This window comes from Notamacropus eugenii, chromosome 1, assembly GCF_028372415.1.
Source record: "Notamacropus eugenii isolate mMacEug1 chromosome 1, mMacEug1.pri_v2, whole genome shotgun sequence".
NCBI lineage: Eukaryota > Metazoa > Chordata > Mammalia > Diprotodontia > Macropodidae > Notamacropus > Notamacropus eugenii.
Genome location: NC_092872.1, coordinates 203087063 through 203101359, shown reverse-complemented (window position 1 = coordinate 203101359; position 14297 = coordinate 203087063). Strand labels below are relative to the sequence as shown.

The 14297-nt window shown below is 34.7% G+C and overlaps 1 protein-coding gene across 8 annotated transcripts in view; it reads right to left on the bottom strand.

Annotated features, from left to right (window-relative positions):
- Positions 1-14297, bottom strand: part of PLEKHA1 (pleckstrin homology domain containing A1) — an 81159-nt gene that overhangs the window by 40950 nt on the left and 25912 nt on the right. For all 8 annotated transcript variants that reach the window (XM_072624643.1, XM_072624632.1, XM_072624672.1 and 5 more), the window contains one exon: positions 7293-7349. In XM_072624643.1, coding sequence (XP_072480744.1) covers positions 7293-7349 — 57 coding nt within the window. The remainder of the gene's footprint in view (positions 1-7292; positions 7350-14297) is intronic.

The window sequence follows — 14297 nt, the reverse complement described above, 5'->3', positions numbered from 1 at the left end:
CAGAAGTTTTAATTGGCATTTCTCCAATTATTATTCAGATCACTTTCTCAAATGGCTATTATTAACTGAAATTTCTTCCTCTGAAAACTGCTGTTCATATTATTTACCTATTTGTCAGTTGGGAAATGGCTCTTATTCTTTTAAATTTGAATAAGTTCTCTACGTATCTTGGAAGTGAAACTTTCATCAGAGAAATCTGTTGCAAAGATATTCCCCCCATTTACCTGCTTTTCTTCTAATTTTGGTTGGATTAATTTTGTTTGTGCAAATATTTATCAATTTCATATAATCCAATTTGTTTATTTCATCTTCCATGATTTTCTCTACCATTTGTTTGGTGATGAACTCTTACCCTATCCAGAGATCTGAGAGGTAACTTTTTTCCTTGTTTCTCTAATTTATAATGTAACCATTTATGTCTAAGTCATATATTTAGTTTCTGCCAGACTACTCTAAAGTTTTCCCACTTTCTGTCAAATACTGAGTTCCTACTCCATAGGTGCTATTTGTGCTCCCTCACTTCTCTATATGTACAGTATATCTAATCTGTTCCAACAGTCAAGATCTTTTTTTCTTAACAAGTACCAAATTATGTAATGACTGATTTGTTGTAGAATTAGAGATTTCATAATGCTAGGCCCCAATACTTCCTTTTTTTCCCCATCATTTCTCAAGATTCTTTACCTTGTCTTGTTCCAAATTAATTTTGTAATTATTTTTCCAATTCTATAAAGTAATTCTTTTATAGTCTGGTATAGCACTAAATAAGAAAGCTATTTTAGGGAGTATCACCTTTTTTATTACAATGGTGCAGCATTATGTAGAGTGTATTATGTTTGTATTCATATAGTTCTTATGAATGCCACCCAAGTAGTTTATACCTTCTATAGTGACTATAAATGTAATTTCTTTCTATGTCCTTTTGCTTAGTTTTGTTGATAATACACAGTAAGACTGATAACTTCTATGGGTTCATTTTGCATCCTACAATTTTGCTGAAGTTATTGTTTCTAGGGATTTCTAAAAAAAAAAAATTGATAAAAAGTTGTTTCCTCTTTGTCTGTGTTTATTCCCTCAATTTCTATTTCTTGTGTTACTACTATAACTAGTATCTCTAGCACTATGAACATCATTACCTTATTCCTAATTTTACTGGAAAGGCCCCAGGTTTATTGCAGTTAATGCTGGCTCTTGCTTTCAGATACTAGAGTGGCTGGCTTTGACGTGTATAGATGAGCCTGGATTTCATTCAGTTCAGCTAACCCTAAATGTAATGCTGCTTCAACTATACCATTCTACAGTCTACATAAACTAAAATCATTCAAACAAGTAGGAAAGGGAAGATGAGAATATTCATACCACACATTCATCTTATCTGAACAAAGGAAAATACAAAAATATTATCTTTAAGAAGTCTCACATTCCAGGAAGGTCACTGAGAAAATAAGGGGAAAATATAATGGACAAAGGCCATGAAAGGGGATCTGATACTAGAATAACCTAGAAAAAGGAAGAAGAAAGAATGGAGTATTTCTTAGAATGTGGAGTACCAAAGAGAAGGGTCATTCAAACAGGTTAAGTGATCAGAGGATTGAGAAAGATGAGCAGTCTCCTGAATTACATTCTGGTCTAATCAAGGAAAATGGAGGTGAGGGGAAAACAAGGGGCAGAAAAAAAATAATAAAAGTAGAATGAAGTAATCTGGTCTTAGGTTGGGTAACGTAAAAAAAAAGATTATGGACTTAGAAAAGATACTATGATCAGACTGCTGTAAGCAAAACAATCAGAACATAGTATAGATTAATTTTTTTAAAGTAACATACTAGAATTTGATGGAAAAAAGTAAAAATCAAACAATTCTAACCTCAAATGCTAATGGACTCAGTATGTCCATAAGAGAGAACAAAAGATCAGTTTGGATTGGAAAAGGAGAACCCAACAACATTTTGTATACAACACTCATACAAAAGAAAGTAAAACAAGGAGACTGAATAAAATTTGCCATTCTTTAGTCAAATGTAAAAAGCATCAAATGCAATCATGATTTCACACCAGCTAGGTGGCACAATGGATAGAGCGCTGAGTCTGGAGTGAGGAGGACCTGAGTTCAAATCTGGTCACAGATATTTCCTAGCTCTGAGACTCTGGGCAAGTCACTTAACCCTGTTTGCCTCAGTTTCTTTATCTCTAAAATGAGCTGGAGAAGCAAACCACTCTACTATCTTTGCCAAGAAAACCCCAAATGGAGTCATGAAGAGTCAGACATGACTGAAATGACCAAACAACAACAAAAAACAAGTACAATCAAGAATGAAAGAGGAAAACACTATTAATTAAAGACCCTCAATATTCAATATATATGCCCAGAATGGCATTGTATCTGAGTACATAAAGGAAAATTGAGCTGAAAATTTCAAAGACCTCCAGAAGAAACCCAGCACTACAGGTCATTGTTGTCATTGCCACTTCTCCCCCACAATCCTGGACCAACATCCTCCTCAACAAACTAACAATCCCAAAAGAAGAATGAAAGATGAAATTTTGAAAATCAGAGGAAAGATAAAACTAGCAAAAAAAACTACTGGAAAGATATACCAAATAAAAGGCTTTTATTTGAAAGTTTGAAAAGTAATAAACCATTAGTTAATGTGAAATTTTTTTGAAGAAAAAATTAAAACAAAGTGGCAAAATAAAAAAGACAAGAAGTTTACAATGAATAAAGAGGAAACAAAAAGACCTCAATAGAAACTACTATTTCTAAATACATGAAAGCAAAATCTAAGAATATGAAAAATGAGTATTATATAAAATATCAAAATCAACAGATGGCAAATAGCCCAATCTCAAAAAAAAATTGAACAAGCCCAATATGAACTAAAAAAACCTCACACATTACATAAATTAATAAAGGAATCCTATCAAATATTCTATCCTGCCCGAGTAAGCCCTCTAATACATAAACTGCTGTCAAAAATAGAGAAAAAAGATATAACAAACTCCTTTAATGAGAGAAGCATAGTTTTGATATCCAAACCAATGAAGGATAAAGCAGAGATAAAACTAATATTACTAATAAAACATTTAAATACTACTAAAGTAAAAACAATAAAGCTAAGAGAAACAGTAGAGGAGAAAACCAGTTTAAAGAAAGCTTGGCATGACATCCAACAAAGCAAAGTCTTCCCAAAGGGAATTAAGATGAAAATGGAAAGATAGCAAATAGAAGAAAAATGGACAAGATTTGTAAAAATTATTATAACAAACTTTTCAATGACTGTGAAACTGTCATATTTGACCTCTATTATCACAGTCCCCAAGGTGGCATACTTACAGGGAAAGAACAATGTCACTAAGAAATCAAAGATGGGAAAAGCTGCCAGAATGGCCCAAGAATACATACAGGGGATTTGTATTTGTGCAGGAGGTGACACACCTGTGAGCATTTACTGAGGTGGTGATTTACAATATAACTAAGAAGAGGAAGGTGCCAAAAGAATGGAAAAAATGTTGAACCTTATTAATGGCAAGAAAAGGTGGCAACAAGGAAGAATATCAAAAACTACAAACCTACCAAAAAACAGCATTAGGGAGGAAAGTCAACTTTTGCAAACAATACCCAACAAGGAACCATCTTTACCATTTCTCAAATGAATTAAAAATGTAGCAAATATAAAATTTCACTCTGGTTACTCTTTGTTGATTATGAAAAAGCATCTGATTCACTAAAATAAAATGCTGCTTTGCAAGAATAAGACAAGGTAACTCCCTTCCAAACATCAAAATCATTTAAAATTCATTCAAAGAAATAACCCTATTTAATGATCACCTAATCATAAAATTCAGATCAAGCATTAAGGACATATAGGCTCGCCTGAAGTATTCACCACTGACAGAGAAGACCCACTGTAGAGTTCAAGTTCAAAACAGATTCATTCCTGTGGACGGTGAGGTTCATATCTAAAGCACCTGCTGGTAGATCAAGCTCCAGAACACAATAAAGTCTCCTAGAAGAGATCACTAGTCATTCTCTGGTTAGTAAAAGACCTAACTATCTACACAACAAAGACCAAATGGATGAAGACTGTTTTAACAGGTATTTGAATGGACAACTTATATAGCCGACCCATTAGTCAGGGACAGACAATACACATTTTTCATAGGTTCACAGATCTAGAGTTGGAAGGGATCTCAGAGGACATTTTACAGATGAGGAAACTAAGCCCTCCCAAAAAGGTTACGTGGCTTGCCCCAAGTCACACAGAGGCAGAAGGTGAACTCAGATGGTCTACAACCAGAACCAGTACTATTCCCATTGTATATGCTGCCTCCTGATAAACAAAGCTGTATAATGAATTTGGCCCAGAGCTGAACAAGAGAAGGAAAAATGACTATTTTCAGGAAATTGTAAAAGTTCCTTAAATGACCCCAGAGCTCCCCACAAAATCCAAGTTCCATCTTTTTAACCCCAACATTGTACAGATATTGCTACATATAGCAAAGAAACAAAGGCTACAGTCTCCAAAGAATTAAAAATTAGTATCAATAAAAAGGCTTATCATGAGAATGAGCAAGATGCCACATATAACCAATGACAAACTTCAAAGGAATACAGAAGCAAAAAATGTCATCAAGAAACTATATTTTATGATAAAAATTTGTTCAAGTAATGCAAGGCGTTACAGACAGTGAAGTATACACTAATACACTCGAGATGTCAGGTACTACAAAATGCAGTAGTCATTTATGTTTTTAAAAAAAAAAACGGTGTAAAGCATAATAATAAAAGAATTTTTCTTATTACGACCAAAAGCATTTATTTTAATACACTAACTAGCAACACTTGTAATCAACTGGGGAAACATTAGAAGCTTTACCAGTACAACTAAGGGGTAAAACAAAGATGTCTTAGTTGACATAGACAAGAAATGCTAGGTATAAAAATAAGAAAAAAATTGAGGGACTAGGCATTGAATTTTGAATAGCAAAATTATCCCTATCTACAGACAATTATCATGTTTCACTTAGAAAACCCAAGAAAAAACTAATCAAGATAAACAGTTTTGTCAGAACACATAAGAAATCCATGAAAATTGTCAGGATCAACTAATAAAGGCTGATAAGAAAAGAATGAGAGAGAAATTCCATTTAAAATAACTACAAAAAGCATAAAATACCTGCAACTGATTAGATGTGTGGAATAAATAAGATAGAGGAGGCAAGGATGACACCAAGACTGATAGACAACCTGTGTGACTGGAAAGATAGTGTGATTCCCCAACTATAATAGAAAGTCCAAACAAGGATTGTGTTCAAAGACATGAGTTGTGTTGTAGACATGCTGTGTTTGTCTACAGTACATCCAATCTGAAATGCTGAAAAGAAAGTCATTTTGATGATGAGAAAGAGGAATTAGAGCTCAGGATAAAGACAAGAGCTGGATACATAGATCTGGGAGTGATCTGTACAGAGATCACTGAACCCATGAAACCTGACGAGATTACCAAAGGAGAGATTACAGACAGCCCCAGAGAAAGCCCTGGGTTATATGCCCATGGTTAACAGGCATGGCATGGAGGAAGAAACTCTAGTAAAGAAGATGGAGGACAAGTAAAAGGAAATCTGAGACACAGCAGTGTCAGGAAAACCCAGAGAATAGAAAGTATCCAGGAGATAAAGGTGATCAAGAGTGATAAATACTGTAAAGAGGTCCCATTAGATTTGCAATTAAGAAACCATTGGTGACTATGGAAAGAGGAGTTGAATTATCAATGAGGTAAGAAGTCAGACTTCAGATAGTTCAGAAATCTAGAGGAAATAGAGATACTTAGTGTAGAAGGCCTTTTCAAGTGTAGCTGAGAAACAGAAGAGATACAAGATGATAGCAAGTATGCTAGGAAACAAAGTGGTTGCACATGAAACACTGGTACATAAATATTATGAAATATTTTTGCACCAAGAAGATGCTATTGTTTCAAAAAACCTGAGAATACCTGTATAAACTAATGCAATGTGAAGTGAACAGAACCAGAAGAATGATTTCTATACATACTATAATAATGATAAGTAAGACAACTTTGAAAGAATTAAGAACTCTGAATTTATGTAATGATCAATCATGACCCCAGGAGACAGATAATGAAGCATATCATTTGGCAGACACGATGGGCAAAAGGTACAGAATGGGACTTCTGTGTCAGACATACCCAACGCATGTACAACTGTTTTGCTTGACTATCCTCATCTGTTACAAGGAAGGGCTTTTATTGGTTGAGGTGTATACTTATGGACAAGGGAATGGGTGGATAGTGATGGGAAAAAACAGAACATCAATCAAACATTTTAAAAAACACAGAAGAGAGTAGAAGGAAGTTTAGAAAGGGACAAACAGGATAATTTTGTAACTGTTAAATTGAATACAGATTTAAAAAACAGTTAAAAGTTCACAGTTTCATATTCAATCCTCTTTCTGTTATTCTTTGTACATTCAAATGTTCAAGTTTGTTGATATTTAAGTTGATAAGAAAAAATGTAAAATTAAAAAACTGACTGGTGAATTTCAAAGGAGCATAGCTCACATATATCTCTTTTGCTACGTGTTAAGGAGCTCGCTTGTTTTCTTCTCTTTCCCTCCTTTCTATCTTTCTCCCTAATGTTATAGACATATATAAATACATAAACAAAACCTCTCATTGAAAAATATCTAAGACTAGAATCCCTTGAACTCTCATGGTTCCTAAAACACAGTGGAAATAAATAGGACCGCATTCACCTTGGCAATAATAAATCTAGTTTTAAAAAGTTTAAATGGTAATGTAAAAAATGAAAATGAACAAAGAGAAGTAGGGCAAAACTATCTTTTACAATATAAAAGGAGTCTATGTTTTTACCAAAGTAAAATATTTAAACAACATAATTTCAAAAGGTCATAGTCACCTAATGATAGGAATAATTTTAAAACTAAACATAACGTAAGACTCAAAGAAGCCTTTACTATAAAGCATGACAAAAGGAAATAACTAAGTTCTTTCTCCTTGATGTTTCTGCATGAGATTCACAAAAATGAAATTTTTATCTGTCCCAACCACCATAAAATGCTTTCATTTTGCCCCACAAATCTCTAATTATATCAATATTAAGAACCTCCCAACCTTACAAAGGTTCTGCTTTCAGTAGGATCTGAATCCTCTCAGAAAACCTTAGAGCCTTACTATTATTGTCGTTATTGTTCAAATAAAAACAAAGTGGTTCCCTCTATTTGCTGGACTAGATAAGATATATATGAAAATAAATACCTTTGAAATGTAGGTGAGTTTAATAGCTCCAACAGGTGGGGATCCAGAAGGAAGGTTCTAGGGGACAAAAAGGATTATAATTAATATATTACAGATATTAAATTTTGTATGTTATTGTTCCACATTTATACTCAAAATTAATGAGGAAGTTAGGATTGAGCATTTTCTAGATACAACAGACAGCACTTCAAAGGTTTTCTTATTAAGCCCTAAAGATCATCACTCTTTTATTATAAGAAGAACCTTATACAATTCTAATTAAAAAGTGCTCTACAAGATATTATTATTGAATAGTTTTTCTTTTAAGTTAGTCCTTTCTTAAATAACCCAAAAGCTGAAATATTTCTTCTGTAGCACTAATTAATCACCAAGTTGTATAGTTATAAATAATGCAATATGCTGGTACTAAATGTAATGAACAGACAAAGTTATAAACACACAAGTCAAAATACTGCTGACAAATATGTCAATGGTCTGTTAATATTCTTTTGTTATTTTGGTTTTTGTTTGAATGGTGCAGTGTTAGTTTAAAAAAAAATGACCAGTGATACCAATTTCCAGCCAATAAATTGTGCTTCATGCTATAAAAATAAGATACAGAGTTCTGTGATTAAATTCACCTCAACTCAACTTTAAAAAAGGCATTACGGGGAATTCAACGAAATGGAAACAACCCAACAGACTCACATATCTAACCAGGGAGATAAGAAAAATATCAAAACCATACAAGTCAATATAACATACCATGAGAGAGCTTAAAAAGGCCTGTGGACACTAAGAAAAAAAGAGAAGTCACATTCACGGGGAAAAGGGATGAGAATAAGGAAAAGATTCATGAAGAATGTTACATCTGAGTAGGGTAAGGCATTCCAAGCACATGAATAAACATGAATGGTGGCTTCCTTGAAGGTGGAAAATCTAAAGGTCTTTAATTTGAAAAATAATCACTAGTCCAGTCCAGCTTAAGTACAGAGAACTTTGGCTTATCCAAAGCAAGGGAGTGAAGGAAGAAAGGCTGCAACTGACTGATCCCTTCATAACTAACCTGTTTCTCTTCTTTTTCCCTTAATGTTCTCAAATCTCAAAGTTTAAACTTCTGCATGACCATAAATTTCATTTTGATAAAGCGTATTCTACACAATCTTTTCGTACTTTCTATATAGCTTCTTGAACAGTGAGCTTCTGATAAAATTTGGCTGAAATGTCTGATTACTACTTTCATTCCATTTTATAGATACATAGATACCTATCTACAAAAAATAGCTACTTTTAGAATAAAAGGAGCCTTTGCTCTTCCTTGTAATAATCCACACACTTCTCAAGAGGCAGTCCCTACCCTTGACACCATTACTTTTCTAAGGAGAACTTAATGATCTCAACATTAAAGATCACAGGCCTTGTATTTGTTTCTATTCATTCAGCAAATGTTTGTTAAAAGCCTATTATGCTCAAGGTAGAAAAAGAAGCAAACAACATTTTAAATGACAATAAAGAACGAATAAACATTTTTGAAAAAGAGAAATTACATTACTAGGATTAAATTTTATAAATATCAATCTGGCACTATTAAATATGAATTAAAAACATGCTTCCTGACCTCACAGTGCTTATTCTCTAGTAATGGAGATAAGGCATATTATAATACAAAGCAGAATATATTAGGGGCTAAAACGATGGTATATAGTGCTATATGTTAAAAAAAAAAAAAAGGGATCCCTGCTGGGTGGTGGTAATGAGAGTGACATTTGAACTAGAGGTTCACTAATGAGGTGACATTTGAACCAGACCTAGAAAGACAGGAAGAATGTCTAGAAGAACTTCTTGGGGAATGTTTTAATAAAGACAGTTTCTCAGTATGGCAGGCACAAAGGATCAATGAAGGAAAAAGCAGAGGATAACCAGTCTGAAAAGGTGAGTTGTTACTGAATTCTGGTGGAATTTAAAAGCTAACATAGGTACTCTCACCTTTATTCCACAGACTAGGAGGATCCAGTCAAGAGCTCCAAGGAGTAATGTGACTGATCTATGATCTAGAAAGAAATAATAATCTGGCAACAGAGTACAGGATAAATCAGAGAAAGAAGCCAAAGGCAGGCATACTAGTTAAGAAGACAAGGATTTAAGTCCTACAGGTGGAAAAATGGTGATGCCGTTAACAGGATGGGGACCTAGGATGAGGTAAATTCTGGTTTTAGACATGTTAATTCTGAGTGGCCAATGCAACATTCACAAAGAGAAATCCAAGAGACACTTGAAAATATGAGGATGGAATATGAGTGAGGTGAGGGATCACAAATATAGAATCATAGATTTGGGGCTAAAAAGGACCATAAAAAGCATCTAGTCCACCCTATTAATTTTGCAGAAGGAAAAACTGAAGCCCACAGAGAAGTGAATTGTTTAGGGTCAATTAAAAAATTAGTTCAAAATTCAAACTAGTATCGTTCCTGGAAGAGGTTAAAAGGGATGGGGGAATGGCTCTGAGTCAGCAATTTGATCAGGGACAATGAAAGGTCTGTTCCTTTAAAAACTGGATGATGGGTTCAACTTTTTATTTGAAAAACCAGTAAGAAACAGGATCTTAAAAAAGGCAGAAGTAAAATCATGATCTGTCAGGATGCTGATGCCTAATAAAATCTCACACAAGGGAGAAATGTTAGTAGGATCTTAGAGTTTGAAGCTAAAATAAAATCTGAGATCCTTTCCTAAGATTGACCAAGATGCTCTGAAGAGGAAGTAGCTGCTTGCTGTCTAACTTAGGATGAACCCACAGGGCATCACAACCCACAATTTAAGAAGGGCTGGCAGGGGTCATGAATGGAAAAAGTTAAGAGGCTAGAAACACAGGTGCAGTCAGGGAAGAGATGTCAGGGGAGGAGACCATTCAGGGAAGGGAGCTGGGGCAGCTTATCTGTTGACCTAACAGCAATGATAGGGGTCTGCTGTTTTCCTGGGGCAAGTGTCCAAGACCAAGCAGAGAACCTTCCAAGCATTGTCAAGATGGATATCACTGATATCAACAGATATCCCACAAGTTCAGACTATCCACATGAACACAAACGACACTTCCACTAGGAATCTAGGAAACACTACCAAAGATAGTAAGGCCTCAGGCAAGGGGCTGAGGAGCTTAAGGGTGTAGGCCTACAGGGTGTTTGTTTACACACTACCAAAAACAAGGAATTCAGGAGAGAAAAGGAGATTTGGTAAATGAATGAATGCTTAAGTAGAATCTGAGGTTGGTGAAGAAGCTATGGACAATGAGTTGTTTTTGTCTTTGTTTTTTAAGCTATATTGGGAAAATATCATAACAAGTGTCAACAGGTAAAAGCTAAGATGCTCAGTCCACAGACTCATAAATTTAGACCCACTGAAGGAGACTTTAGAAGTAATTTAATTCAACTCCCTCATTTTATAGATAGGAGGTCAAATGACTGGTCCCAAATCAAACAGTTAGTAATAGAGGTAGTATTTGAACCTAGATCCTTTAACTCCAAACAATGTTCTTTCTATTGCACCAGGTAGCCTCACCCCTTCTATTAAGATTCTGTTTTTTCTGCGAAGGAGACCAAACAGAAAAGAACAAATATAGATAATAAAGGAGTCAAAAGCAAGTACAGCTATATTAAGAAAGCATTTAGCAGCTCCTGAAGAATTCAAGTCACCTGGCCCAATGAACTGCATCCCTAGGCACTGAATAATTGATGGATGGATGGGTAAAGTAGGCCAATAAGTGGACTGATTCATAAGCAACCACTCCATGGTCGTTGGCTCCCTATGACATCATAAAGGACAGATCATGCCAGACTAATCTTATTTTTGACTAGAGAGCAGTATGAACAACATCTGAGAGTTGTAATGGATCACAAGTTCTACGAAACTCACAAATATGACAGATTAACCAAGAAAGTTAAAGTCATCTTAAGTTAAATTGAGAGACACAGGAAGTGTTAAGCCTACTGCATACTCTGCCCTGGTCAGACTACAGCTGGAGTCCTGTGTTCAATTCTAAGTGCCATATATTAGGAAGAATAGTGATAAACTGAAGAGCATACACAAGAGGGCAACCAAAATAGTGAAGAACCTTGAGTTCATGCCATAAGAGGTTTGGTTAAAACTGTTCGAGTATTTAAAGGGCTGTCATGTGCAAGAATTTGACTTGTTCCATCTGGTTTCACAGAACAGAACTAAATGGATGGAATTTTAAATGAGAAAAATTTCAGTTTGATGTAAGGAAAAACTGCCTACAAATTCGAGCTACAAGTTTCCTTGGGGGGCAATATGATCCTTTCCTTTGGAAATTTTCAAGGAAAGGTTGGAGAACAGTTTCTCAAGCAGACTGGAGAGATAGGGGATTCTTTTTCAGGTATGGGTTGGATTAGATGGCCAATGAATAGAGGTTAGAAAACATGAATTTGTAGTCAACATACATAAATGTGACACAGCTTTGTTGCTTTTTGTCAGCCTGTAACTACACAAAATGGGTGATGGGAATTTTTCAGACATGATGATTAGTACAGTAGGATCAGCATCTCAAAAGTCTTCTTTTTATAGCTATCAGTACCAAAATCATTGAGTTTGGTCTCATGGAAATTTTGAATTGGTATAATCTGAGATGTCTAAGATGCTTGGGGTGCGTGCGCACGTGCACACACACACACGAAAACTGAGTCTCAAGGAGTCTAACTAACTTCCCAAAGGCCACAAATGCAGAAAATAGCAGAGCCAGGATCTGAACACAGATTATCTGAATCTGAATCCAGTGTTCTAACCATTGCCATTACATTCTCTCAAAGTCTTACTTTCCCATTTGTAAAACAGGGATACTAATAGTTAAGGATCAAATGGAAAAACTAAGGAGTTCTGTAAAATGTACTGTTTTCACAACGTCATTTATTATTCCTTTTCAAATGTGTATTTATTCATCTGTGAGAATACTTATTTTTCTTACCTTGCCTATTTTTATCTTAGCTTTCATTCCTATTTACAGTAACATTTAAACTAGCTACTTTTAAAATGAAGACTATAAACATCTTCCAAATATAAATTATCATTTTTATTTTATTCCCTTTACATATATAATTTATTATGTCTCAAGGTCAAAGATTTTTATATTGTTCCTCCCACCCACCCTCTGCCTTTCATTCCTGGAATACTTACTAAAATATTTAAAAGTCTGAGATCAAACTACAAGCAAAATGATCTTTGCAAATGTTGGTTACTTTTCAATACCAAAATATGTAGCTTTTAAATTTCTCAGTAGCTATTATTCTAACAAACTGAATAGTGCCCTAAGCTTGTGTGTGTGAGAAAAAAATGAAAGACCACAGAATGCCATCAAGGATCATGATTAAATAGTCAAACTGTATAGGGGAAAATGTAAGCTGCTAGGAGAAAAAGGAAATGGGAAAAAAAAAAACCAAAACCCTGGTTTTTATGATCATTAGTTACTGTTAAGTTGAAATGCAAATTTAAAATTGACAAAAGGAAAAAAAAGAGTGAACTGGTATACAAAAATAAAGCATGCATCATATATCAAGTTTCTACTATATTTTATCAAAATTATATTTTCGAATACCTTCATTTTCACATTCAGCTAAAAGCACAAATCTTTCCAACTGTTGCTAAATGCTGATGAAGTCATAAATCTTAGCAAAATCCTGGAACAGATTATTAAATAAATGAAAGCAATAATCACTAGGAGACTAGGAGACAGTCTGGATTTAAGAAAAAGTTTCACCAAACTAAATTAATTTATACTGATATATTAAAGGAACACTATTAACAGCATATAACTGCTTTCTGCAAGGCACCTAACAAAGTTCCTCATAGTATACTTATGGACAAGAAGCAAATATGTTGGTTGAATAACTCTTAGCCAATCGAAAAGCTACATCCAAAGAATTATATCAATTTCAACCCAAAAGGAAAATCTCTAATGTTATATTCATAGGGACTCTATGCTTAGATTTGTCCTTTTCAATATTTTTATCAATGACTCGGATGAAGACAAAGAATGCATATTTACTAAACCTGCAAATGACAAAATGCTGTAGAGGGGAAGCTTCCTGAAAGCAGGGACTGTAGTGTTTCTATTTATGTCTCCAATACCTAGCAGGAATTTGCTATGTAAGCACTTTAAAAACATTTATTGAACTACATGAACTGAATTATTGAATGACAAAAGATTCAGCTTTTGAAAGAATAGACCTACAGGTTGAAACAAGGTAAACTTTAGAAGGAATAAATTTCAGCTGGATTCAAGAAGTCAAGAGCACAAACATGAATGAACTTGACTTAGTACCTAACTGCAGTAAGAGCCAAAAGTGGGACATGACCACCTGCAAAATCTTAGGCTATACAGACTTTCTATAGAAACAGAGTTTAGAATAAGGAAACTAATAACTGACTGTAATTCTATGTCAATCCAAAACCATACAGCAGATTACATAAAGCTCTAGACACCAAAAGTTAAGAGGGGCATCGAGAACAAAAGTGTATCAGCAGACCATGCTGTAGGAAGCTGAAGTAATTGGGGATATTTAGTCTGGAAAACACAAGACTTGGTCTTCCACACACTGAAAAGAACTGGCCCTACTATTTGTCATGCCTCGGGATAGAACAAAGAATGACAGTAGGAAGCTACACAGGGGTAGGTTTCTAAGAAGGTCATCCACAAATTGGAGTTGCTGCCTCTTGAAGCAGCTAACCTTCCTATTGCTGGAAGGATTCAACCAGAGGCTGGATGACTGTCAGAAAAGATATTTAAAAGATGACTGCATTGGGTTTGTAGATCATATAATCTTTAGGAATCTCTGAAAATATTTCCCTAATTGTGTTTTTTAGTGACATCTTTTCTGAAGGAACAATAGTAGAAGAAAAACCACTTTTTAAAAAGAGTCTCCAAGGATCTGGGCTGTGGCACTCTGTTAGCCTGCCTACCATGACCTGGGAGGGTGACACTGGACAAGTCTTCTGAGCCTGTGTTTCCTCATCTCTGAAGTG